Below are 27984 nucleotides of genomic sequence, written 5' to 3'. Positions count from 1 at the left end.
AAACCACTCAGTTTATCAAATCTTACAGCTTTATTTCAATGTGAACCAAGTATAACCCTGAGTTAAGTCCTGAATTGCAAAAGAAACGGCAAAATCTTCATAAATACACAAAATCTCAAATAATAATTCATAACATACTTGACTCTGATAAAGACAGAAGAGAGTGTGTGAGAATCAATGTGTAACATTGGGTTTAAATACAACAATAGCAATACAATGTCATAAAACCATTGAAATATAAACGTTCATCACGAAGCCTGACTCATTACTTCTGAACACCAAGTTCTAAAAGGAGCATCATATATATGAAACAAGTTGTTCATGTTGTCAGTGTGTCATTATTTCTGCATTGTAAACATCTTGCACTAAGGCATGTGGTACAACTTGTAACAATTCCTCTCAAAAGTGAAACACAGTCTTACGTCACATTTCTGACAGAGGGTATTCGTTACATTTTTCTGGCAGACTTTGCAGCGACCCCGGGTCTCACACTTCACCGGCCAGTGTTCAATTTGATCCGTGCGGACGTCATCAGTAACTCCAGTACGGACCACTTTGGGTGGCTTTGGAGGGTGTATGGCGTCAGCAGCTGGACGTCCTCTTGTATTAGCTTGGTTCAGGCCTGTGGCAACCTAACCAAATAATCACACAATATCATCATTATCGTCATTATTATCATTATGAGTTACTATTATTATTAGCAGTTAATCACTGTCGTCATAGTGATGAATGCAAAAGCATCTTGAACAGTTGAACGTTTCTTGGGTGGGATGTTGAAAAAAGATGAACACGTATGAAATACAGCCAGCCAGAGTGTGTACACACACACACACACACACACACACACACACACACACACACACACACACACACACAGAGAGACAGAGACACAGACAGACAGACAGACAGACAGACAGAGACAGACAGACACTACTTTTGAGATGGTTATTGTTCAACCAGTCTGAGAATGCATTGCGTGACAAATTACTGGGATTTATCAAACTTGCACGCAACATATACGCATGTTGTCATTGATAAATCATAGCCAAACTAATTTGCTGTATGATATAGAGATGTTGGAACTGGGCCATGACAATTTCTAAAAGAAAGCGCAATGGCAAATTTGATCACATTTCTGTAGGTTTTTTTTTAAATCTAAAAATGCATGCTGCCTATAGCTGGTGCCAATCACTGGCCGTGCATTCTGCAAGATTGATTGTCTATTTGAACAATTTAAAAGTAAATGCTACAACCCACACTTTTATGAAAAAGACAAATTGTTGTTCAATATTTAACTTCAATACATGATTGTGTTTCTATCTCCTGCCTTGGTATAAGCTCTGAGATGAAAGGCTATGATGTCATGTTCCTATCGCACAACAATGCTGTAGCATATCCATATTGTCAAATATTTTAAATAGGCTATGGGTCTATTTACTTTCGAGCATTGTTGGCTATTGAATGACCCACTTCAATTTGCATACCGCCCCAACAGATCCACAGATGACACAATCTCTACTGCACTTTACACTGCCCTCCTCCACCTGGATATGAATGGACAGGGTAGGCAACAACACCTCTGCCACACTGAACCTCAACACAGGGGCCCCTCAAGGGTGTGTGCTTAGTCCCCTCCTGTACTCCCTGTTTACTCACGACTGTGTGGTCACGTACAACTCCAACACCGTCATCAAGTTTACTGACAGCACGAAGGTGGTAGGCCTGGTCATGGACGAGGCAGCCGACAGGGAGCAGGTCAGAGACTTGGCAGTGTGGTGCCAGGATAACAATCACTAAGGACATAACATGGTCCACACCAGAGGATGGAAGTGGAGCTGGAATGGAGCTGTAGTGGAGCTGGAGTGGAGCATAATTTGGCTGGAGCGTGGTGGATAATTATTTTTTTTTAAAAGTGGAGCGTCTGCCCATTTCAATTTTGCTCCGGTACCGATCAGCCACGAGCTCTGGGCATTTTCCATTTCCTTCATCACTGTTCTGTTGTAGTTATTTAGCCTATCCACCACTAATGCGCAGAGAAGTTGATATGAGTCGACCAAGAAATAGGTCACAGTCTGTGTAATATATATAGCCAGACAACCAATAAGCCCATGCAGCAACATTGCAGATGTTTTGATTTCTATAAAAGCTATTGTTAAAAAAGAGAAGTCTACGTTTGTAACAGTGAAAAAGTTGTCTATCAACTGTAAAATGTGAGCGCAACAGAGCCAGTTACAACTGAAGTATCTGATCATCAATAGATTGGAGAAATTGCCAGTTGTTTTAACCCAGCGTTCTCATATCATCATGTAGGTCCTGGTTCAATAGCCTACATGTTGTTGGAATGTTGAAGGTTCTTGCGATAGCCTACTTCAAAAACAAATGGTACATAGTCACAAAAGTAGATGAGGAGTTTGTTAAATGAATTTGGAAAGGCAGTATTTTTTTCCCTTTTCCCCAGAGACATGTCCTGTAATATGATTATGATTTAGTCCTATATAATAATAGACATGTCCTGTAATATGATTATGATTTAGTCCTATATAATAATAGACATGTCCTGTAATATGATTATGATTTAGTCCTATATAATAATAGAGACATGTCCTGTAATATGATTATGATTTAGTCCTATATAATAATAGACATGTCCTGTAATATGATTATGATTTAGTCCTATATAATAATAGACATGTCCTGTAATATGATTATGATTTAGTCCTATATAATAATAGACATGTACTGTAATATGATTATGATTTAGTCCTATATAATAATAGACATGTCCTGTAATATGATTATGATTTAGTCCTATATAATAATAGAGACATGTCCTGTAATATGATTATGATTTAGTCCTATATAATAATAGACATGTCCTGTAATATGATTATGATTAAAGGACTTTAAATAGTAAAAGTAAAATCAATATATGATATACCAACGGCAAATGCATCCGTTTTTATCATTAGGATTACATTGTCTTTTTATTAGCCATTATTATAATTTCCATCAAAATAACATTTGCTTGCAATACAGTTGATCAACCACTAGGAGTTGTGTATATGCATGGGGGGAGATGCGCACACTTCCTATCAAGTTCAAAACTGATGAATGCCAACCTTTGTGGGAAAACTGGCGCATGCTAGGTTTAGAGAATATTTTGTGCCCACACACTGATAAACGAGGCCCCAGGTGTTTAGAGACACTGTGACATGCCACACCAGGCGTTAACAGGTTAAGGTGTACGTTCTGTGTGTAGTATGTCCTACATTGATTGCACCAATATGGTTTGTCTCCTGTGTGACTCCTATGTATTGTGTGATTACTATTCTTAAGAGAAACATTTGCCACAATCATGACAAAAAATGTTTTCTTCAGTATGAGTTTGTAGGTGACCTGTCATACTTTCTGTAGAATATACGTTTTTTCCACACACACAACACTGGCATTCCTTATGCTCTGTGTGTGTTTTTCACAAATAAAAAAAATATTTCACACACCTTGCAAGAATAAGGAGCAGCATACGTTTGACTAGAAGATGTCAAATGGGGCAACATTGTGGCCGTCCTGCCTCCAGCACTGGTATGGAACCTTTCTCCTTTCTCTATCTGTTTTCTCTTTGATTCGAGTGTCTTAAACCCTGATAGCTGTCCTCCACTCTCCACCTCATCATCACTTTCCATGTTTTCACTCTGAGCTGCAGAACAGTCTGGAGTTACTACAGAGAGGGGCTGAGAGTCACTGGCTGGTTCTGATACTCTGTAATCATCTCCATCAGGCTCTATTTTGATCTCTATAGATGTGTAGGTGAGTAGAGAGTCCCTCTCTCTGTCCTCCACAGTTTGGGTTTGGTGAAGATGTGAGGGCTGAGATGGGTTCTCCTGATCACAGTCACTTTCCACACAGGGAGAAGTGAATATGGAGTCTTTGGTATCAAAGGGCCCTAGAAGCTGCTCTTCCTCTTGACTGGTCTGTAGTTCCTCCTGTTCCTCTTTAATCTGTGAGGGCACTGGGTCCTCCTGAATCAGACTGGGGTTCCACTCCTGCTCACAGTGCTGCTGTTCCGGGGGAACCTCCTCTTCAGATATGAGGTGAGTGAGCTGCTGGGCATCTGATGGAGAAGTATAAAGTTACTTAGAATTCAATGTTAAAAATGCTACTTAGCTATTTGATCACTTCCATATTATTGATTAGGACATCTTTATAGAGTCAACATTACAATTGAAGCTCAATTCTTGTATTAACTTGCTATCAATTTGATGAATGTAAGTTGAGCTAATACAGAGGTAGCCTGAATAGATTCCGACCCTAAACTTGCTATACTGCTGCACTGGGGTCGGACCGGCTTCCTGAGGGACAAGAGAGAGAAAACAAATTTTGATCAGTCATGGAAATAAATGTGCTGAAAACGAATTGGCTCCCCTTTTAAAAAGAAAATGGAGAAAAGGATATGGAGTTTTGGTGAACTAGCAAACTAGATAGATAATTAGCACAGGTGTTCAGACAACTAGATAGATAATTAGCACAGGTGTTCAGACAACTAGATAGATAATTAGCACAGTTGTTCAGACAACTAGATAGATAATTAGCACAGGTGTTCAGACAACTAGATAGATAATTAGCACAGGTGTTCAGACAACTAGATAGATAATTAGCACAGGTGTTCAGACAACTAGATAGATAATTAGCACAGGTGTTCGGACAACTAGATAGATAATTAGCACAGGTGTTCAGACAACTAGATAGATAATTAGCACAGGTGTTCAGACAACTAGATAGATAATTAGCACAGGTGTTCAGACAACTAGATAGATAATTAGCACAGGTGTTCAGACAACTAGATAGATAATTAGCACAGGTGTTCGGACAACTAGATAGATAATTAGTACAGGTGTTCAGACAACTAGATAGATAATTAGTACAGGTGTTCAGACAACTAGATAGATAATTAGCACAGGTGTTCAGACAACTAGATAGATAATTAGTACAGGTGTTCAGACAACTAGATAGATAATTAGCACAGGTGTTCAGACAACTAGATAGATAATTAGCACAGGTGTTCAGACAACTAGATAGATAATTAGCACAGGTGTTCAGACAACTAGATAGATAATTAGCACAGGTGTTCAGACAACTAGATAGATAATTAGTAATAGATAGATAATTAGAACAGGTGTTCAGACAACTAGATAGATAATTAGCACAGGTGTTCAGACAACTAGATAGATAATTAGAACAGGTGTTCAGACAACTAGATAGATAATTAGCACAGGTGTTCAGACAACTAGATAGATAATTAGTACAGGTGTTCAGACAACTAGATAGATAATTAGCACAGGTGTTCAGACAACTAGATAGATAATTAGTACAGGTGTTCGGACAACTAGATAGATAATTAGCAGAGGTGTTCAGACAACTAGATAGATAATTAGAACAGGTGTTCGGACAACTAGATAGATAATTAGCACAGGTGTTCAGACAACTAGATAGATAATTAGCACAGGTGTTCAGACAACTAGATAGATAATTAGCACAGGTGTTCAGACAACTAGATAGATAATTAGCACAGGTGTTCAGACAACTAGATAGATAATTAGAACAGGTGTTCAGACAACTAGATAGATAATTAGCACAGGTGTTCAGACAACTAGATAGATAATTAGCACAGGTGTTCAGACAACTAGATAGATAATTAGCACAGGTGTTCAGACAACTAGATAGATAATTAGAACAGGTGTTCAGACAACTAGATAGATAATTAGCACAGGTGTTCAGACAACTAGATAGATAATTAGTACTAGATAGATAATTAGAACAGGTGTTCGGACAACTAGATAGATAATTAGCACAGGTGTTCAGACAACTAGATAGATAATTAGCACAGGTGTTCAGACAACTAGATAGATAATTAGCACAGGTGTTCAGACAACTAGATAGATAATTAGCACAGGTGTTCGGACAACTAGATAGATAATTAGCACAGGTGTTCAGACAACTAGATAGATAATTAGCACAGGTGTTCAGACAACTAGATAGATAATTAGCACAGGTGTTCAGACAACTAGATAGATAATTAGTACAGGTGTTCGGACAACTAGATAGATAATTAGCACAGGTGTTCAGACAACTAGATAGATAATTAGCACAGGTGTTCAGACAACTAGATAGATAATTAGCACAGGTGTTCAGACAACTAGATAGATAATTAGAACAGGTGTTCGGACAACTAGATAGATAATTAGCACAGGTGTTCAGACAACTAGATAGATAATTAGCACAGGTGTTCAGACAACTAGATAGATAATTAGTACAGGTGTTCAGACAACTAGATAGATAATTAGCACAGGTGTTCAGACAACTAGATAGATAATTAGAACAGGTGTTCAGACAACTAGATAGATAATTAGCACAGGTGTTCAGACAACTAGATAGATAATTAGAACAGGTGTTCAGACAACTAGATAGATAATTAGCACAGGTGTTCAGACAACTAGATAGATAATTAGTACTAGATAGATAATTAGAACAGGTGTTCGGACAACTAGATAGATAATTAGCACAGGTGTTCAGACAACTAGATAGATAATTAGTACAGGTGTTCAGACAACTAGATAGATAATTAGCACAGGTGTTCAGACAACTAGATAGATAATTAGTACAGGTGTTCAGACAACTAGATAGATAATTAGCACAGGTGACCGACTATGTCTTCCATAAAAAAAAGAGCTGTAACATGGAGATATGGCCGTGGGAACACTAACCCCAATCCTATGGTGTATAGTCATTTTGGAAATAGTTTATTGTTGATATGAAAGATACGTTCCTTATGTTTCCAAAAACCGTACAGCAAGCGATGCGTTTTAATGTTAAGAACGAGAGACGGGGCTCTTATTAACACAAGTCCCCTGACCATAAGATACTATCACTAGGCTGCAGCAGCAGTTAGCGTGTAGAACTATGAACGGGGTCCGACCCCAATGCAGCTGTAAGCGACTGTAGGGTCGGAATCTATTCTGACAAATACAGTAGCTAGTCAATACAAACCTGCTTTGTGTAACTTTATCTCCGGGTTGAAAACCAAATCCAACAGCCTTCGCAGACGGTTATTCTCCTCTTTAGAACGGGAGATTTCTTCATACAACTCTACTACTGTTCTCTCGACCGCCACGGATATCTCTGCTACTGCCGCTGTTAGTCGTTCACTAACATACACGTTCAGCAACTGTAGTTTAGACATTTTGAACGGAATGAAAGTCGATAAATCCGTATTATTCTGCTCAGCCTGTAACGTTACATTTCACGTAGTCAAAATGTAGCAAGTGAGCTTCTTATTCTATGGTATAATGGTTATGTACCAGTAATAGATATAAAGATACATATTATATCAAAGACGGTACAGTATGAAGACTTGTAGGCGATGTCATGGCGACGTTGGATAGCTATGCTCATGCGCAGAAACACATCATTGTTTGGAGTAATAACATGTTCAACTACTTGGCTCGAATATAGGTTATGCCTTTGGATTTCGAGAAAATTAACAACTAAGGAATAACTTTTCACTTCTCTCATTGACTTCTCAAACCCCGGTCTGGTCTGCTTGCGATGTTGCGCGTCTGGGTTTAGAAAGTCTTTGATGCAAAACATGTAAAAAAAAACGATTATCCGGATGAGAGATCAAATCTCTCACGTTTCCTTTCTGCAAATGACAGCTTCCGCTTCACCGAATGGCTTTGGCCGTGGGCGCCATCGTGTGGCCAAACAAAAGTAGTCTCTCTACTGTAAAAGTCTAAACAATAAAATATGATTACATGTCTAATGCTATATACGTTGTATCCAACCTTTCATGTTTTTGAAAAGGTAATAAGCAATGTAGCCTAACCAACATCTTCCCAAGATGAAACAAGTGTAAGCAGAACTTGGTTGAGACTTTAACTGGCTGAAATGTAATTTGCATCAATCTGCAATACATTTTATTTTATTGAACCTTTATTTAACTGGGCAAGTCAGTTAACTTGTTTGGGATAGGGGGCAGTATTTTGACATCTGGATGAAAAGCGTGCCCAAAGTAAACTGCCTGTTACTCAGGCCCAGAAGCTAGGATATGCATATAGATTTGGAAGATTTGGAACTGATTTAAAACTGTTCAAATAATGTCTGTGAGTATAACAGAACTGATATGGCAGGCGAAACCCCGAGGACAAACCATCCCCCCAAAAAAGAAATTCAGCCTACCACCATTTTCAATGGCTGTCACTTTAATTATAAAGCGAAATCCTCCCAGATTGCAGTTCCTAGGGCTTCCACTACATGTCAACAGTCTTTAGAAAGAGTGTCAGGCTGGTTTTTGGAAAAATTAGCCAGAAATTGAAGTTTTTCTAGGTGGCTCCCATTTTGGCTGTAGTGTTTCCAAGCGTGTGAATGAGAGCTTGTTCTTTGGTATTTTTCTCTGGTAAAGACAATAACGATTCTCCGTCTTAAATTTTACCGTTTATTTACATATTAGGGTACCTAAAGTCTGATTATAACCGTTGTTTGGAAAAGTTTATTAGTAACGTTTGGGATTCATTTTGTATGCATTTTGATAGAGGGAAACTGGGTAGATTATTGACTGAAGCGCGCCAGCTAAACTGAGTTTTTATGGATATAAAGAAGGACATTATCGAACAAAAGGACCATTTGTGATGTAACTGGGACCTTTTGGAGTGCCAACAGAAGAAGATCATCAAAGGTAAGGCATTTATTATATCGCTATTTCTGACTTTCGTGTCACACCTGCCTGGTTGAGATATGTTTTTCATGGTTTTGTATGCGGGGCGCTGTCCTCAGATAATCGCATGGTGTGCTTTTGCCGTAAAGCCTTTTTGAAATCTGACACAGCGGCTGGATTAACAAGAAGTTAAGCTTTATTTTGATGTATCACACTTGTGATTTTATGAAAGTTAGATATTTATAATTCTGTAGTTTGAATTTCGCGCTCTGCAATTTCACTGGATGTTGTCGAGGTGTCCTGCTAGCGGCACGCCTTTCTCAAAGTTAAGAACAAATTCTTATTCACAATGAAGGCCTACCAAAAGGCAAAAGGCCTCCTGCAGGGATGGGGGCTGGGATTAAAAATTAAATAAATAAAATGTAAATACAGGACAAAATACACATCACGACAAGAAAGACAACACTACATAGAGACCTAAGACAACAACATAGCAAGGCAGCAACACATGACAACACAGCATGGTAGCAACACAGCATGGTAGCAACACAACATGACAACAACATGGTAGCAACACAACATGGTAGCGGCACAAAACATGGTACAAACATCTTTGGGCACAGACAACAGCACAAAGGGTAAGAATGTAGAGACAACAATACATCACGCAAAGCAGTCACAACTGCCAGTAAGAGTGTCCGTGACTGAGTCTTTGAATGAAAAGATTGAGATAAAACTGGCCAGTTTGAGTATTTATTGCAGCTCGTTCCAGTCGCTAGCTGCAGCGAACTGAAAAGAGGAGTGACCCAGGGATGTGTGTGCTTTGGGGACATTTACCAGAATGTGACTGGCAGAACGGGTGTTGTATGTGGAGGATGAGGGCTGCAGTAGATATCTCAGATATGCGGGAGTGAGGCCTAAGAGGGTTTTATAAATAAGCATCAACCAGTGGGTCTTGTGACGGGTATACAGAGATGACCAGTTTACAGAAGAGTATAGAGTGCAGTGATGTGTCCTATAAGGAGCATTGGTGGCAAATCTGATGGCCGAATGGTAAAGAACATCTAGCCGCTCGAGAGCACCCTTACATGCCGATTTATAAATTATGTCTTCATAATCTAGCATGGGTAGGATGGTCATCTGAATCAGGGTTAGTTTGGCAGCTGGGGTGAAAGAGGAGCGATTACAATAGAGGAAACCAAGTCTATATTTAACTTTAGCCTGCAGCTTTGATATGTGCTGAGAGAAAGACAGTGTAGCCACTCCCAAGTACTTGTATGAGGTGACTACCTCAAGCTCTAAACCCTCAGAGGTAGTAATCACACCTGTGGGGAAAGGGGAATTCTTCTTACCAAACCACATGACCTTTGTTTTGGAGGTGTTCAGAACAAGGTTAATGGTAGAGAAAGCTTGTTGGACACTAAGAAAGCTTTGTTGTAGAGCGTTTATCACAAAATCCGTGGAGGGGCCAGCTGAGTATAAGACTATCATCTGCATATAAATGGATGAGAGAGCTTCCTACTGCCTGAGCTATGTTGTTGATGTAAGAAGAGTGTGGGGCCTAGGATCGAGCCTTGGGGTACTCCCTTGGTGACAGGCACTGGTTGAGACAGCAGATGTTCTGACTTTATACACTGCACTCTTTGAGAGAGGTAGTTAGCAAACCAGGCCAAAGACCCCTCAGAGACACCAACACTCCACAAGAATGGATAAAAATAGCAGCACAACATTGCTTAGAATCAAGGGCAATGGTGACATCATTGAGGATCTTTAAGGTTGCAGTGACACATCCATAACCTGAGCGGAAACCAGATTGCATACCAGAGAGAATACTATAGACATCAAGAAGCCAGTCAATTGATAATTGACAAGTTTTTTCAACACTTTTGATAAACAGGGCAAAACAGAAATAGGCCTATAACAGTTAGGATCAGCTTGATCTCCCCCTTTAAATAAAGGACGAACCATGGCTGCCATCCAAGCAATTGGAACCCCAGAAAGGAGACAGATTTAAAAGGCTTGGTGATGATAGGGGCAACAACCTTACAGAAGGGTCTAAACCACTGACCAAGATGTTTTTTTCGTGTCAAGTTTCAGGAATTCCTTTAGCACCTCAGACTCAGTGACCGCCTGCAGGGAGAAACTTTGTAGCGGGGCAGGGGAAAAAGAGGGAGAAGCGTTGGGGCTAGTCGCATTAGAAGGGGTGGGACATGAGGAAATGTTGGACAGGCAAGGAGGCATGGCTGAGTCAAATAGGAATCCTGACTTCATGAAGTGGTGATTTAAAGAGCTCAATCATGTTCTTACATGAGCAAGAACTCTGATTGCTTTTTTTCATTTAACCTTTATTTATACAGGTAATTCACATGGAAATACAATTAAGTTTGCAAGAAAAGAAACAAAACATTTGAACAGAAATGCACACATATCCATAGTAGGGTTGTAGAAGATGTGATAAAAATATGATGTAGAAAACTCCCACATGCTGAAGAAATGTATGGAAAATACATGTTTATCCGTCACGTAGAGCAGGGCACGGGATCGTGTCAGTTCTATACATTCGATTTTCTATCTGAAGGTTTTACTCTACTCAGGATTAACTCCATTGTCATATGTTCTCACTGTTGTGAACAGTCCTCATGTGTCTTTTACAATTTGCTTCATCAGTAAAGCATCTGCTACAGTAGCTGCAACAATAGGATTTCTCCCCTCTGTGGATCTTTATATGTTTAGTCAGGTTTCCACGCTCAGTGAAGCGTTTCCCACATTCTTGGCACTGATGTGGTTTCTCCCCTGTGTGAACTCTCATATGCCTGCTCAGGGTCCCTCTTTCAGTGAAGCTTTTCCCACATGTTTTGCACTGATATGGTTTCTCCCCTCTGTGGATCATCATGTGATTGGACAGGGTATTCTTCTGTGTGAAGTATTTCCCACATTCTTTACACCTAAATGGTTTCTCCCCTGTATGAGTTCTCATATGATTTTTAAGGTGTACTTTCTGTGTGTAGCATTTACTACATTGAGTACACTGAAATGGTTTCTCTCCTGTATGACTCCTAATATGTGTTTTGAGATCACCATTCTTGGAGAAACATTTGCCACAAACATGACAAGAAATGTTTTCTTCAGTATGAGTTTGTAGATGACCTGTCATACTTTCTGTAGAACATAAGTATTTTCCACACACACCACACTGGCATTCCTTATGCTCTGTGTGTGTTTTTCGCACATGATAGATTAAAAAACCGTATGACAGAAAAGTCTTCCTACACACCTTGCAATAATGAGTATTAACACTAGAAGATGTCAAACGGGGCAACATTGTGGCTGTCCTCTTTTCTCCTTTCTTTGTCTGTTTTCTTTTTGATTTGAGTGTCTTAGATCCTGATGGCTGTTCTCCACTCTCCACCTCATCATCACTTTTCCTGTTTTCACTCTGAGCTGCAGAACAGTCTGGAGTTACTGCAGAGAGGGGCTGAGAGTCACTGGCTGGTTTTGATACTCTGTAATTGTTTCCATCAGGTTCTGTTTTGATCTCATCAGTTGTGTAGGTGAGTAGAGAGTCCCTCTCTCTGTCCTCCACAGTTTGGGTTTGGTGTAGATGTGATGGCTGAGATTGGTTCTCCTGATCACAGTCACTTTCCACACAGGGAGAAGTGAATATGAACTTTATGAGATCAGCCTCCCCCAGTCCTTGAAGCTGCTCTTCCTCCTGATTGGTCCAGAGTTCCTCCTGTTCCTCTTTAATCTGTGTGAGCTTTGGGTCCCCCAGACTGGGGCTCCACTCCTCCTCACAGTGCTGCTGCTCAGGGGGAACCTCCTCTTCAGATATGGGGAGTGTGAGCTGGTGGGGATCTGATGATGAAAAATATGAAAAATAAGAAATATATAGCTGCTGATAATTCAATAAATATTTTGTCTAACCCTAAATGCAAAGTTTTTTTTCGGCAATTACAAAATGTTAAACAGCTAGCTAACTTGTTTATTGGTTTTGGTACACAGAGAATACTGCTGTGGGATTCAAAATTACAATTGCAGCTTTGCTTTTGTACTTGTATATTTACAATCGTGTATCTTAAGCTTCTATCTTGCCAAGTTTCCATATGATTGACGTGTGTTAATACATTTGCAAGTCGTCAATGCAAACCTCTGTGTGACTTTATCTGTCGGGTGAAAACCAAATCCAACAGTCTTCGTAGACGATCATTCTCCTCCGTCGAACGGGAGATTTCTTCATGCAACTCCGCTATGGTTGTCTCTATGGCTACGGATATCTCTGTAGCAGCCGCCGTCAGTCGTTCACTAACATACCCGTTCAGCAACTGTAGTTTAGACATTTTGAGCGAAATAAAAGTCAACAAATTCGTATTATTATTGTGAACAAAGCAACCATTTGTTTGACTTCGGCCTAGTTCCGCATCTAGCTACGTCATTATTACTCGTTTTCGAATAGCCAATGACAACTTCCGGTTTAAAAAAAATATACAACTTCCGTTGTGCAGTTTTGAATTTTCGTTGGTTGCATTCAGTCGCTGTCCGAAACGTGGGCGCAAAGCAAAAAGTTATTATCATCATCATCCTCAAAGGTAACGTTATGTCACGATTCGCTAACATCAAAACATATATCTTGTTTTATGCATTTCCCAAAGAGGGCTATCCAGTGGCAGAGCTACAGTAGCTATCAGTGGTGGGTACGCTACCTGGGCATGTTTTTAGCAGATAATTGTTATATTGTCCCCTTTACAGCGAGATACACAGAGAAAAGTACCATGGATGACGACAATCACAGATTATTTCAAAGAGTTTCACAGAAACTGGGCTGGTCAGAGAAGGGAGGGTTGGAAACAGCAGAAGAACAGGTATGTTGTTATCTTACTTAACTTGGTCACATTAATCAGAACTAACAGTGATTATGTTATCAATTGCACACTATTCCATATGAAGTGCACTACATTTGACCTGAGCTGTGTTCGAATACTCATACTAACCTCACTAAAAACCGTACTATTTGTGACGTAAATTGAGTATGTAGTATGCTTATTGGTCATGGTATGGATAGAGTTTGGATGCCAAAAGTTCCCGGATGTCGTACTACGTTCGCCAAAAACACGATACTGTTCGTTTACAGTATACTAAAATTAACTAACAGTATGTAGTATACTCATTAAGTATGTAGTATACAATGCGTTAGTATGGGTATTCAAGCACAGCCCTGGTCAAAAGTACTGCACTCTATATGGAATACGGTGAATAGTGCACTATTTTTGATCGGAGTACTATACAGTACGTTAGTATGGGTATTCGAACATAGCCCCGGTCAAAAGTAATGCACTATATAGGTAATAGGGTGCCATTTCAAACACATCCCATGTCTTCTTTACAGCTGATTAAGAGCATCAGTAAGACTCGGCGTCCGGCCACAGGCGTTCACTTCTCCAGGGGTGCTCAAGACCTTCCTCCCCGAGTCCAGCTGCATCTGCCAGACAGTGAGGAAGAGGATGACGGAGGCTCAGGGAAAGAGAACCAGGTCTCCAAGGGCAACAGTTACAGGACCAAGGTGTTGATAGAGTCCAGCGATGATGATTTCGACCAGTGTAAGTGAGGGTCAGTGGGTTGGGTTGTCTATTATAATAAAAAGGGCCTGTTAGACATATTCTCTGCTTCTGTGCCGAGTGTCTCCTTGTTGCAATTTATATTAAACCTGGATTGATGTTTGATTGACTTTACCTACGACTGCTGTCTTTTTGTTCACCTGGAAGATTCCTTTACACCTGGTCCAGAGCTGTATGAGCATTGGCCAACTCCTGATTATGGTTGTCATGGTGCCAAACATGTAGGTCTATGACATGATAGCCATGCATTGAAATACTGTAGTTGAATGAATTAATCTCCATGTTCTTCTTGTCTGTAGTTCTTGTGGAGCAGGCTACACCCAAAGCTGCTTCTCGGAAACATTTCAGTGCTGCTAACAAAGTCAGGTAAAGTAGTGATTCGCCCAGCTAGTGCTGGCACAAATACTGTGTAACCAACGGTTATGGATGAAGACTGTCGGGAAAATAAAATAACCTTCAAAAAATGTGTTTGCCGTGGAATAAACAGCTCACTGAAGATGGGACCGCATTCGTGCGGTTTAGTCCGTTTCAAAGATGATGTATAAAATAAAATAGTTCTCTCAGGCCGTTTACCATTGAACAAAAAGTGGTCGGCTCCGTTCTGCTTAATGGGATGGTTATCCCATAGACACCAATGAAATAGCAGCAGAGTCTGGTCTGCTTAGTTCATTGACTGTAATGTAACCAGAAAAAATGAGGGAGTGGGGTGTCTCGCTTCCGTCTCTGTCCGTTTCTGCTGTAACAACGTGATGAAACTTTTTTGCTGAAACAAGCAAACAAGTCTTCGATTGCCTAGGCTATACCTCCCACAATGCAGCAGCAGCACATATAGAAATATAATGAATAGAACAGACTTGGAACCTCTAACCCTGGCAATTTGACTGGTAAACTCATGGGTACACTCGAAATGGCTGCCTGGTATTGTGATGCAATTTCCATGGTAATGTAGAATGTTCATTCAAATGATGTTAACTGATGTGGCTCAGGCAATGGAATGTCATTATTGTAATGTCAAGTGACTTGAATCAACAAATTACAGCACATATTTTAGGACATATTTTACTTCCTGCTTTGTTCATATTAGTACACTCGCAATGGCTGCCAGTCCACCCATTATGCCATCATTGACTTGAATGGGGACACCTGTTCTATTAATTCATTTTCTATGGCAGCACATACAGTCAGGAGCAGAGAAGAGTAGAAAATGTAATAAAAAAATAATGTTTACATTATGGTGAACGCTGTCATTTGGCTGGCTAATGACAGTCATCCAAAATTCCATGACCGTCACAGCCCTACTTCCAGCCTATAGCCTTGTAGACTTAGGTCTCTATTCAGTCTGGATACTTGAAGCCTTACAGATTGCCCAATAGAAATCTAAATGTAATGTCTGATTGAGGAGACATGCAACGTTTACCGTGAACGCAATACCCACTTACCTGGGAACGTTGCGTTTAAATTTCAATCACGCTGTAAAGCTAAACTTCCACAATACGGATTGAATAGTGCCCTTAATTCCATTTCATCTATCTGGTCATTCAATTGTACAAAATGTGTTGTTTATTTTCTGATTCTCTCCCCTCTAGTGAACCAGTCCTTGTATTAAGCTCAGACAGTGATGGCGGCTTTGAAAACTGTAAGTACCATACTGATGCCTTGACTTCTGCATTAGTGAAGTCATGTTTTGTATTGGGTGAGGCTTCAGAATTCTTTATTGAAACAATGTTCGATGTCACTTCTGAATGGGTGTTTGTCATGTCTAATTTGGTGTATGTCATTTCTAAGTCAAACAACAGTATTGTTTATGACTGTCCAGGGCCCCGGTTTCCTAAATGCATCTTAAGGCTAAGTTTGTTGTTAGAACCTTCGTAGGAGCATCATTAAATCTCACAGCTGTTTCCCAAAACCATCGTTACTAAAGTCGTACTTGAAAAGGCTAATTATTTACCGGCTGCCCCAAACCATTCGTAGAACAGCAAAGTGCGTTGTTAGATTTATCACTTCATACACAGACGATCTCCGGTAAACAGAATTAACATATGTATCAGTATCTCTGTGACCGCCAATAACTTCACAACCAAGTTGACTACAAATACATCGTTTCTAATGTCTTCGCAATTGTTACAAACAAGCAAAGGATAAAAAGATTTGAAAACAAATCTTAAAATAAAAACCCAAGATGACTGCATTAAAAGATAAATAGCCTACCTACAGTATAAACTATAGGCTTGTATATTTAAATGATATTGAAATCAATTTCATGTTAATTCAATTGTTTTATTTTGCTATTTGGATACTGTCTGTCATTTGTGCCTCTATATTTCATAATGTGCAGCCTAACATGCCAAATCTGTGAGTTAGTGCATTATTATAGCGTAATCGTTAGAATAAGCCGCCTCAATATTTGCAGCCATAGATGACAGGATCTGATCTGTCATCAGTATTGTGAAATCATTCTAATGTTTAAGGTAAAATTTGAATGGAGAAAGCTGTTCCGAGAGCAGCGCTGCTTTTCTTTTGATCCTATCAGTATTGACACTTTCCTCAACGACCAACTTGTGAACGTTCTCTCTGCGTGGTGTTCTGGGAAACATGTTACATCTTCGTCTGTTGTAGTGAAGATGACTCGGAAGTTCCATCGCTACCGGGAAACGGGCCCAGGTCTCTTCGATGTCTCCTTACTCATGTCATTGTCCCCCAGATGAAATCGGGGAGGGGACTGTGGCTCGCTCTCCGTCCGTTCATACATTAGTCACATGCGATATCTCAGACAGCACTGGCCTGCTTTTGCAGAAACTCTGGTGAAGGATGCGTCTTGTCATAGAGATCCCGCATTTACACAATTACACTGATTGGCCCAAAACGGAGCTTTAGTAATTAACAGAAATTTGTGAGTCACAGCAGAAGAGGAAGATGCGAAGCAAGAGGTATAACTGGCTCTGCGTCATTCATAGGGGATGACATGTTTACTGTTCCCTTGTGTCTTCTCTGATGCCCCTGAAGTCCTGAGCCGTGTGAAAACTCCCAAGCCTAAGCCCAAGGAAGCGGAACGTGGCAGTGTAGACAGGTACAGTGGTTTAAACCTCTTACCGTGACTATGGTCCCTATCGTGTGTTAAATACTCAGGTTTATCTCCTGTTTTGTCCTCAGCCTCAGAAACTTTATTGTCGACAGCTTTTCCTCCGACGATGACTTTGTCCTCCAGAAGAAAAAAACACCTACCGCCAAAGGTAACACTACTGTGTCCTTAATGGCAATCTATTCCCTATATAGGGCACTACTCTATTCAAAAGTAGTGGACTATATAGGGAATAGGGTGCTATTTGATACACTACCATTAACTGTCAACATGCATGCTTGTAATGAACTGAAATCTGTTTCGAAGAAGTTCTTTCTGCTCAATGTCAGTTCAGCACTGTGGTGACTTTTCTTCACATAGCCAGAATTGAAGTAATACCCAGGAAGCCTTGGTTAATTTGATATATTGTCACGGGTAGGGGGAGTTGTTAGGCCAACAGCGTTACCTACTCAACAGTCACTGTCTGTTTAACTCATGGAGATATGATTCAGTCCCAACAACAGGTCACTGTGTCTGTCTTCTACAGGTGCCTCTAACACCCCTAAACCGTCATCCTCCCAGCTCCCAGTCAGAAGACCCCTGTCCCAGTGTGACTCCCCAGTTTTCCTCAGCAACAGTGAAGATGATGGTATCGTGATGAAGAGCACGTGGAGGACGCGCCACCCTGTGCGCCAGCCGCCGACGTCTCGGACACACAAGGTCAAAGTTCCACAAAGAAACCAGAAGGACATCTTCTTTCCCTCGACCTCCCCTCCTTCTCTGGCCTCTCCCAGCTCTCCTCCTCTCCCCTCTTCCACCCCGGCCCCCCTTCCACAGCGGGCCCACTCAGCCCCGTCGACGCTGGAGGACTCAGCCAGCTCAGAGGAAGAGTTCCTCAGCTTACTGGACAGAATTAAGAAGAACCACAAGACCGGCAACACCCCAACACCTAAACATGACACAGGTAACACCCCAACACCTAAACATAACACAGGTAACACCCCAACACCTAAACATAACACAGGTAACACCCCAACACCTAAACATAACACAGGTAACACCCCAACACCTAAACATGACACAGGTAACACCCCAACACCTAAACATAACACAGGTAACACCCCAACACCTAAACATGACACAGGTAACACCCCAACACCTAAACATAACACAGGTAACACCCCAACACCTAAACATAACACAGGTAACACCCCAACACCTAAACATGACACAGGTAACACCCCAACACCTAAACATAACACAGGCAACACCCCAACACCTAAACATGACACCGGTAACACCCCAACACCTAAACATAACACAGGTAACACCCCAACACCTAAACATAACACAGGTAACACCCCAACACCTAAACATAACACAGGTAACACCCCAACACCTAAACATAACACAGGTAACACCCCAACACCTAAACATAACACAGGTAACACCCCAACACCTAAACATAACACAGGTAACACCCCAACACCTAAACATGACACAGGTAACACCCCAACACCTAAACATAACACAGGTAACACCCCAACACCTAAACATAACACAGGTAACACCCCAACACCTAAACATGACACAGGTAACACCCCAACACCTAAACATAACACAGGTAACACCCCAACACCTAAACATAACACAGGTAACACCCCAACACCTAAACATGACACAGGTAACACCCCAACACCTAAACATAACACAGGCAACACCCCAACACCTAAACATAACACAGGTAACACCCCAACACCTAAACATGACACAGGTAACACCCCAACCTAAACATACAAAGGCAACCCACACCTAAACATAACACAGGCAACACCCCAACACCTAAACATAACACAGGTAACACCCCAACACCTAAACATAACACAGGCAACACCCCAACACCTAAACATAACACAGGTAACACCCCAACACCTAAACATAACACAGGTAACACCCCAACACCTAAACATAACACAGGTAACACCCCAACACCTAAACATAACACAGGTAACACCCCAACACCTAAACATGACACAGGTAACACCCCAACACCTAAACATGACACAGGTAACACCCCAACACCTAAACATGACACAGGTAACACCCCAACACCTAAACATAACACAGGTAACACCCCAACACCTAAACATAACACAGGTAACACCCCAACACCTAAACATAACACAGGTAACACCCCAACACCTAAACATAACACAGGTAACACCCCAACACCTAAACATAACAAGGGTAACACCCCAACACCTTAACAAGACACGGGTAACACCCCAACACCTAAACAAGACACGGGTAACACCCCAACACCTAAACATGATGACACGGGTAACACCCCAACACCTAAACATGACGACACGGGTAACACCCCAACACCTAAACATGACGACACGGGTAACACCCCAACACCTAAACATGACGACACAGGTAACACCCCAACACCTAAACATGACGACACAGGTAACACCCCAACACCTAAACATGACGACACCGGTAACACCCCAACACCTAAACATGACGACACCGGTAACACCCCAACACCTAAACATGACGACACCGGTAACACCCCAACACCTAAACATAACACAGGTAACACCCCAACACCTAAACATAACACAGGTAACACCCCAACACCTAAACATAACACAGGTAACACCCCAACACCTAAACATAACACAGGTAACACCCCAACACCTAAACGCGACACATACGTAAAAAATAAATTACTTGTTCCTGGAGTTGGATCAGAGAGGGTAACGTAACAAAGTAAATCTGCACGATGGTATACTGCTCCCAAAGTGTTTTAAATATATCTCCTATATTTCTGTTCACAGTGTCCACCCACAAGGCCTCTGCCAGCTGTGGTCTTTAATTGGTACATTCCATTATTTGTTTCTGTATAATTTCATCTCATTGGCTGCTTCCTCGTGTATGAATCCAGGGCCCAATCAGAAGCCCCCCCTGTCAGCTCCACGGCCCAAAGCCTCGAAAGAGGCGGGCCCTCGGCCGGTAGGGAGAACACCATTGGATCTGAAGACTCCAGCGCGGCTGCTTGTCACTAAACCCTCAGAGACCAGACTCCAGACCAGCAGCCTTTCGTCCTCCAGGTAATACTAAGCAGGGCCTAGGGCTGTACCTCAATACTCTACTGATCAGGGCCTAGGGCTGTACCTCAATACTCTACTGAACAGAGCCTAGGACAGGCTGTACCTCAATACTCTACTGAACAGGGCCTAGGACAGGCTGTACCTCAATACTCTACTGAACAGGGCCTAGGACAGGCTGTACCTCAATACTCTACTGAACAGGGCCTAGGACAGGCTGTACCTCAATACTCTACTGAACAGGGCCTAGGACAGGCTGTACCTCAATACTCTACTGAACAGGGCCTAGGGCTGTACCTCAATACTCTACTGAACAGGGCCTAGGGCTGTACCTCAATACTGTACTGAACAGGGCCTAGGACAGGGTGTTGATCAATACTGTACTGAACAGGGCCTAGGGCAGGGTGTTGATCAATACTCTACTGAACAGGGCCTAGGACAGGCTGTACCTCAATACTCTACTGAACAGGGCCTAGGACAGGCTGTACCTCAATACTCTACTGAACAGGGCCTAGGACAGGCTGTACCTCAATACTCTACTGAACAGGGCCTAGGACAGGCTGTACCTCAATACTCTACTGAACAGGGCCTAGGACAGGGTGTTGATCAATACTCTACTGAACAGGGCCTAGGACAGGCTGTACCTCAATACTCTACTGAACAGGGCCTAGGGATGTACCTCAATACTCTACTGAACAGGGCCTAGGACAGGGTGTTGATCAATAGTCGAATCTGTGTCCTCTCCGTCATCTGATCTACACTGATCTAAGAACATAGGATCAGTGAAGTGTCTGTCTGCCTGTGTGGTAAATACAGTAGTGTAATATGTCTGTTTGTTTCTCTGTGTTAGACTCCAGGCTGTGTTTCTCTCCTCAGGGTGTCAGACTCCAGGCTGTGTTTCTCTCCTCAGGGTGTCAGCAGCAGGTTGTGTTTCTCTCCTCAGGGTGTCAGCAGCAGGTTGTGTTTCTCTCCTCAGGGTGTCAGACTCCAGGCTGTGTTTCTCTCCTCAGGGTGTCAGCAGCAGGTTGTGTTTCTCTCCTCAGGGTGTCAGACTCCAGGCTGTGTTTCTCTCCTCAGGGTGTCAGACTCCAGGCTGTGTTTCTCTCCTCAGGGTGTCAGACTCCAGGCTGTGTTTCTCTCCTCAGGGTGTCAGCAGCAGGTTGTGTGACTCCGGGATGTTTCCTCCAGTGTCTGTCTGGACCAGGCTCCATCTTCAGCCGTAACTTCAAACAGATCAAGGAGGAGCTCACCAGCAAACTGTATCGCCTGTACAACACCAGCGTGTTCGACAGCAAGGTACGCGCACACACACACACACTTTAAGCATACATAGGCTATACAGTGTTAAACACACAGGTTATAAGCATACATAGGCTATACAGTGTTAAACACACAGGTTATAAGCATACATATACCTCCATATCACTTGGAGAGTGATGAAGATGCCATCTTATACAGTGTTTTGCATTGACCTACACCATAACATCATGTGACCTGGGATTATCTTGCATGTTTTACCTCCTCTTACCTTTGTAACATCATTGTGCCCCAGCTGCCCAGTAACATGTCAGTGAGCTGGAATAACAAGATGAGAAAGACTGCTGGCTACTGCATCACAGGGCAGGAGAGAGGAAGTGGGAACCGATACGCCCGCATCCAACTCTCTGACAAAGTCTGTGACTCTGCAGGTAAGGCTTCACTGGTTGAAAAACTAATGACATGACGTTAAATCTATCTTGTTATAACGTCGTTGAACAGCCCGTGTCTGTATGATTAAACCTGTGTAAAAAGTATCCTGCTTTCTCTCCCACCTTCCCTCATTCTCACCCATCCTTCCTCTCCTCTCTCTCCCATTTCCCCCCCTCTCTTCTTTTCTCTCCCGTGTTACTTTCCATCCTCCCTCTTGCCAGACCGCCTGCGGGACACATTGGTTCATGAGATGTGCCACGCTGCCACCTGGTTGATCAACAGTGTGAGGGATGGGCACGGCCCCTTCTGGAAGCTGTACGCCCGCAAGGCCACGCTGGCACACCCCGAGCTGCCCATGGTCACCCGCTGCCACAGCTATGACATTAACTACAAGTACCAGTACCAGTGCAGCTGCTGCAAAAACACGTACAGTACCAGTCAAAAGTTTCATTTCAGGGTTTTTCTTTCTTTTACTATTTTCTACATTGTAGAATAATAGTGACGACATTAAAACTATGAAATAACACATATGGAATCATGTAGTAACCAAAAAAGTGTTAAACAAATCAAAATATATATATTTTTTATTCTTGAAAGTAGCCACCCTTTGCCTTGATGACAGCTTTGCACACTCTTGGCATTCTCTCAACCAGCTTTGAGGTAGTCACCTGGAATGCATTTCAATTCATTTTAATTAACAGCTGTGCCATGTTAAGTTCATTTGTGGAATTAGCAAAGAGAAACGACAGTCCATCATTACTTTAAGACATGAAGGTCAGTCAATCCGGAAAATTTCAAGAACTTTGAAAGTTTCTTCAAGTGCAGTCGCAAAAACCATCAACCACTATGATGAAACTGGCTCTCATGAGGAGCGCCACAGGAAAGGAAGACCCAGAGTTTCCTCTGCTACAGAGGATAAGTTCATTAGATTTACCAGCCTGAGAAATTGCAGCCCAAATAAATACTTCAGAGTTCAAGTAATAGACACATCTCAAAATCAACTGTTCTGAGGAGACTGTGTGAATCAGGCCTTCATGGTCGAATTGCTGCAAAGAAACCATTAGTAAAGGACAGCAATAAGAAGAGACTTGCTTGATGGCTAAACTCGAAAACCAAATGATGGCTAAACTCGAAAACCAAATGATGGCTAAACTCGAAAACCAAATGATGGCTAAACTCGAAAACCAAATGATGGCTAAACTCGAAAACCAAATGATGGCTAACTCGAAAACCTATTGATGGCTAAACTCAAAAACCTATTGATGGCTAAACTCAAAAACCTATTGATGGCTAAACTGTTTTCTTCTTCCTGCCCTCTGTAGACTCGGTCGTCACTCTAAGTCTCTGGACACCCAGAGGTTTGTGTGTGCCCTCTGTTCGGGTCCGCTGGTCCTGCTCACCCCCGCCAAGCCCCGGGCACCCACGCCCTTCGCCAACTTCGTCAAGGAGAACTATGGCAGTGTTCGTCAAAACCTGGTGGGTCAGAGCCACGGTGAGGTAATGAGGAAACTCAGTGTTGACTTTGCCACCAAGACCAAACTCAGCCAGAACTGAGAGGGAGGGGTCAGCTGTCCCTATATTTCACTAACTGTATCCTTGGCTTGAAGGTTTTCACTGGTCTCACATGATTTGCTAGGTGTGAAAGAGATGAGGTGGAATCATTCTGAGGCTGTTGGAGGGCGTGGTTACATGGATCTGGATTAGCCCTACACTGCTCTTGTCTCGGACTATAAAGCACTCAGGATTTTAATAATAAGACATGTTTTTTGTTCAGGAGTAGCTGTAAAAACCCTCGCTGAACATGTATTCTTCTCTTGAAGGTTTCCACTGCTCTGATTTGAAGCAATGATTGGATCCTTCTCTTTCAACCATCCTAATGTGTAAGATTAGTGGGATCTTCAAGTCGATAGGTCTGTCTTAAATACCTCTGTGGTTATATCAGGTTTTCAGAGGCAGCTATGGTGAGTCTGTCATTCCTTAGCTCTGTAACTGGAGTCTCACCATTACAGTGAAGTGAGCCAAGAGACACACTGAACAGTGACTAAAGGCAACGTGAATCAGTCGTATATTGTTGTCAAGCCTGCCTGTGCCATGGTTTCATACCATTCAAATATCATTTTTGGGGCTTTAGAGATTTAAACATATGGTGACACTGTTTTGAATTACTTGAAATTGTAATAATTGAAAATTATTGTAATATTTTTTCAGGTATATTTTTGTTCCATTAAATTTTAATCAGTGCATAACAGGCAGATGTGGCAACTTCTCATTCATGCGAGGGAAATATATGTAAAAAAATGTACGTTTGTCTTAATATGTGTTTTTTTCCATGTTTTGTTGATGACAACGTTGAATTTTTTTAATAAAGATTTGATGTTGTACACATCCGTGTCAACTGTGCAATATAAACATATGTGTTGATTTGCTGGTAGACTAACATTACTAAGGTGAAGAATGTTATCTCACTCTTGTTCATTATAACCATTCTGCTTGCTTTTCTACATGTATCGTCTCTGCAAACTACTCCTCTTCTCTGGTCTATTGACTCAGCTATCCAGATTTACCATTTCAGGGAACAATATCAGCCTAGTGGTTCACAAACGACAAATATAGTGTTATCAAAATTCACAAGCTACTTCGGGACAAACACAGGTGGCGATGAGGTATACGTAGTGTACAAAACATTAAGAACACCTGCTCTTTCCATGACAGACTGACCAGGTGAATCCAGGTGAAAGCTATGATCCCTTTTTGTTGTCACTTGTTAAATCCACTTCAATCAGTGTAGATGAAGAGGAAACCGGTTAAAGAAGGATTTTTAAGCCTTGAGACGATTGAGACATGGATTGTGTATGTGTGCCATTCTGAGGGTGAATGGGCAAGACACAATATTTAAGTGCCTTAGAACGGTGTAAGGCAGTAGGTGCCAGGTGTAACCGGTGTGAAATGGCTAGCTAGTTAGCGGGGTATGGGCTAATAGCATTTCAATCTGTGACATCACTCACTCTGAGACCTTGAAGTAGTTGTTTGCCTGTGGCTTTTGTGGAGCGATGGGTAACGATGCTTCATGGGAGGCAGTTGTTGATGTGTGCAGAGGGTCCCTGGTTCGAAGCCCATGTAGGGGCGAGGAGAGGGATGGAAGTAAGACTTACACAGGCGCAACGGTTTGTGTCAAGAACTGCAACGTTGCTGGGTTTTTCACGCTCAACAGGTTCCTGTGTGTATCAAGAATGATCCACCACCTAAAAGGACATCCAGCCAACTTGACACAACTGTGGGAAGCATCCCTGTGGAACGCTTTCAACGCTGTGTAGAGTCCATGCCCCACAAATTGAGGCTGTCCTGAGGGCAAGGGGGGTGCATTATGGGTAAAATTGTGACTGACTGACCGATCTACGAATAATATTGAGTAGTTATTTATGTTGTAAGGTGATTTGTAGTTCTGTCAGTTGGCAGTCACCTGCCATTTCAAATAAGACTGTTGTATTGTTAAGAAAAAAGACGGACAGATAAACACAGGCCCTATGGCCCATTAGCCATTTCCCCTTGGGTTGAGGGTTCAGGATTGGTCTGTGACTGCAAACCCAATGTTCACAATGGGTTATGTCCCCCACACTGGCTGCTGCGCCCACTAATCCAATATGCCCTATTCATTGGCTGGAGCTGATCAAACGCTCTCCTGTCATTGGCTGGAGCTGATCAAATGCTCTGCTCTCATTGGCTGATGGAGTTGACCATAACTTGGTTGGTTGGTGGTTTGGCCGGTAGCAGCAGCCTCTGCAGTTCCCTGGACAGGTAAACCATACACCAGTAGGACCAGTGATGTCCCCAGGTTATAGGTGGTGGTGGCGGCAATATCCAGGCTGTCAGAGTAGACCCAGGAGGGGAGGAGATGGGAGTCCGGAACCACAGGAACAGAGTTGAACAGTGTCTGGTTGGCCTGCAGCGGGGGAGAGTGGTGTTAACCTCCATGCTGCTCAGAGCTATACACAGAGCCACAGCACAGACCAAGATTGCCAAGGACCAGGTCGCTGCGATGGAGGCCCGTTGGCGGCCGGGATAGACCATGAGGTCATACTTTAGAGGCTACGCAGCGGTCCAGGGCCAGAGCCGTGCTGAGGAGAAGATCCACCTGGAGGAGGAGGGAGGGGGAAGAAGAGTAGAGAGAACATCAGGTTAACGATTTCTTTCATGAATGTTGGGCAGCTCATTGAGTCAAGGCTAGAGAAGGGTATTTACATACACAATATACTGTACATGCAATATATACACTACATGGCCAGAATTAGTGGATTCCGGCTATTTCAGAAACTCCCGTTGCTGTCAGGTGTATCGAGCACACAGCCATGAAATCTACATAGTAGAATGGCCTTACTGAAGAGCTCAGTGACGTTCAGCGCGGCAACGTCATAGGATGCCACCTTTCCAGTCAGTTTGTCAAAATTCTGCTAGAGCTGCCCTGGTCAACTGTAAGTGCTGTTATTATGAAGTGGAAACGTCTAGGAGCAACAACAGAACATTGCTGCGGGGACTTGCTTCCGTTCAGCCACAAGAGCATTAGTGAGGTCGGGCACTCATGTTGGGCGAATAGCCCTGGCTCGCAGTCGGTGTTCCAATTAATCCCAAAGGTGTTCGGGCTCTGTGCAGGTCAGTCAAGTTCTTCCACATTGATCTCAACAAACCATTTCTGCATGGACCTCACTTAGTGCAAGGGGGCATTGTCATTCTGAAACAAGAAAGGGCCTTCCCCAAACTGTTGCCACAAAGTTGGAAGCACAGAATCATCTAGAATGTCCTTGTATGCTGTAGCATTAAGATTTCCCTTCACTGGAACTAAGGGGCCTAGTCCCAAACTGCGCGTTTCCACTACTGCAGAGTCCCCAGATAAGTATTACAAATGATAAAAGAGCATTAATACTGGATACTGTGCTTTTCACGAGTGTCACAACTGAGAATTCCCTACCATCACTTTTACATAAGCCTCTCCTGTCTACATTCTGTTCATGTGGTCAGCACTCTTTCACCAGGTCAAATTCCTACTACATGTACATGTACTTGGTGAATCAAGCTAATTCTGAATCCAATTTTGACCTTGTGTATGTTGTCGCAGCAGAGGAGACATGTGAGGCTGAAGAAGCGTGTTTGGCTGAGCACAGAGGGGGCTCTGGTGATGGGAGGAGCAGAGGGATACTGAGGAGGGTGTTGAAGGTACAGCCGACCAACAAGGAGATCAGTTTTGCCAGTTGGTAGAGGTGACTGTCCATCTGGGTCACCATGTTCTGCAAGGCCATCACATTACAGTTGGGGGTTCCCATAGCGACTCCTGGAACAGAAAGAGACCCTGAATTGCAAATCAACACCTAACCTGTCTGGGTATTTCTCCATACCCATCTGGGTCTCCAGGCCCTGTAAGACCATCATGACTCAGTCACTGCTGGACCTGGAAGAGTTCACCCCAACATCAATGGGTGCGTCCCAATAATATCTCCTTTCTCCTGAAGTGTACACTCATTCCCACAAATGTAAAATCATATTGGTGGAGGCATGGACAAGAGGGAGTTTCTACTTTAGTTCTTATACCAGTCATTTCCCTTTTTACTCCCCAATTTTGTGATATCCAATTGCGATCTTGTTTCAACGGGCTCAGGAGAGGCGGAGGTTGAGTCATGCGTCCTCCGAAACATGACCCGCCAACCCGCGCTTCTTAACAGCCGCTTAACCCGGAAGCCAGCCACATCAACGTGTCAGAGGAAACACCGCTCAACTGACAACCGAAGTCAGCCTGCAGGGGCCCGGCCGGCC

General features: G+C 42.5%; 2 protein-coding genes and 1 long non-coding RNA gene across 7 annotated transcripts; 2 read left to right on the top strand and 1 right to left on the bottom strand.

The window, feature by feature from the left end:
* Positions 1-10: 10 nt before the first annotated feature.
* LOC115167702 (gastrula zinc finger protein XlCGF57.1) lies at positions 11-13130 on the bottom strand. Of its 3 annotated transcripts, XM_029722366.1 has the most exons (4): positions 12855-13130; positions 12333-12562; positions 3501-3881; positions 11-632 (listed from the first exon to the last, which is right to left on the bottom strand). In XM_029722366.1, the coding sequence occupies exons 1-4, from the start codon at positions 13042-13044 to the stop codon at positions 366-368; spliced, it is 1068 nt and encodes a 355-aa protein (XP_029578226.1). In that variant the 5' UTR covers positions 13045-13130; the 3' UTR covers positions 11-365. The 3 variants fall into 3 exon arrangements, with proteins under 3 accessions (XP_029578226.1, XP_029578220.1, XP_029578218.1); XM_029722360.1 differs by lacking the exons at positions 12333-12562; positions 12855-13130 and adding an exon at positions 7045-7694 and having other exon boundaries at positions 3501-4111; XM_029722358.1 differs by lacking the exons at positions 11-632; positions 3501-3881 and having other exon boundaries at positions 10986-12562.
* LOC115167725 (uncharacterized) lies at positions 4798-5890 on the top strand. 2 transcript variants are annotated; one of them, XR_003870543.1, is made up of 3 exons: positions 4798-5122; positions 5438-5536; positions 5852-5890. It is a non-coding gene; the product is annotated as an uncharacterized LOC115167725 (long non-coding RNA). The 2 variants fall into 2 exon arrangements; XR_003870539.1 differs by having other exon boundaries at positions 5438-5767.
* A 74-nt stretch (positions 13131-13204) lies between the features above and the next one.
* Positions 13205-24567, top strand: gcna (germ cell nuclear acidic peptidase). 2 transcript variants are annotated; one of them, XM_029722347.1, is made up of 14 exons: positions 13205-13293; positions 13454-13566; positions 14091-14301; positions 14619-14685; positions 15906-15955; positions 17323-17386; positions 17470-17549; positions 17925-18341; positions 20331-20496; positions 21639-21789; positions 22046-22181; positions 22404-22608; positions 23505-23658; positions 24003-24567. In XM_029722347.1, exons 2-14 carry the CDS (start codon positions 13477-13479, stop codon positions 24021-24023), a joined length of 1812 nt encoding a protein of 603 aa, XP_029578207.1. In that variant the 5' UTR covers positions 13205-13293; positions 13454-13476; the 3' UTR covers positions 24024-24567. The 2 variants fall into 2 exon arrangements, with proteins under 2 accessions (XP_029578207.1, XP_029578199.1); XM_029722339.1 differs by having other exon boundaries at positions 23505-24567.
* The last annotated feature ends 3417 nt before the right edge of the window (positions 24568-27984 follow it).

Source organism: Salmo trutta, chromosome 3 (assembly GCF_901001165.1).
Source record: "Salmo trutta chromosome 3, fSalTru1.1, whole genome shotgun sequence".
Taxonomy (NCBI): Eukaryota; Metazoa; Chordata; class Actinopteri; order Salmoniformes; family Salmonidae; genus Salmo; species Salmo trutta.
This window is presented reverse-complemented; position numbering and strand designations above follow the sequence as displayed.

Coding starts and splice junctions, on each gene's coding strand:
- LOC115167702 (XM_029722358.1), bottom strand. CDS start 13,044: ATGTCTAAACTACAGTTGCTGAACGGGTATGTTAGTGAACGACTGACG. Junction 12,563..12,854: donor ACAGATAAAGTCACACAGAG/GTTTGCATTGAC, acceptor TTTCATCATCAG/ATCCCCACCAGCTCACACTC.
- gcna (XM_029722339.1), top strand. CDS start 13,477: ATGGATGACGACAATCACAGATTATTTCAAAGAGTTTCACAGAAACTG. Junction 21,790..22,045: donor CCAGCGTGTTCGACAGCAAG/GTACGCGCACAC, acceptor ATTGTGCCCCAG/CTGCCCAGTAACATGTCAGT. Junction 22,609..23,504: donor TGCAGCTGCTGCAAAAACAC/GTACAGTACCAG, acceptor TGCCCTCTGTAG/ACTCGGTCGTCACTCTAAGT.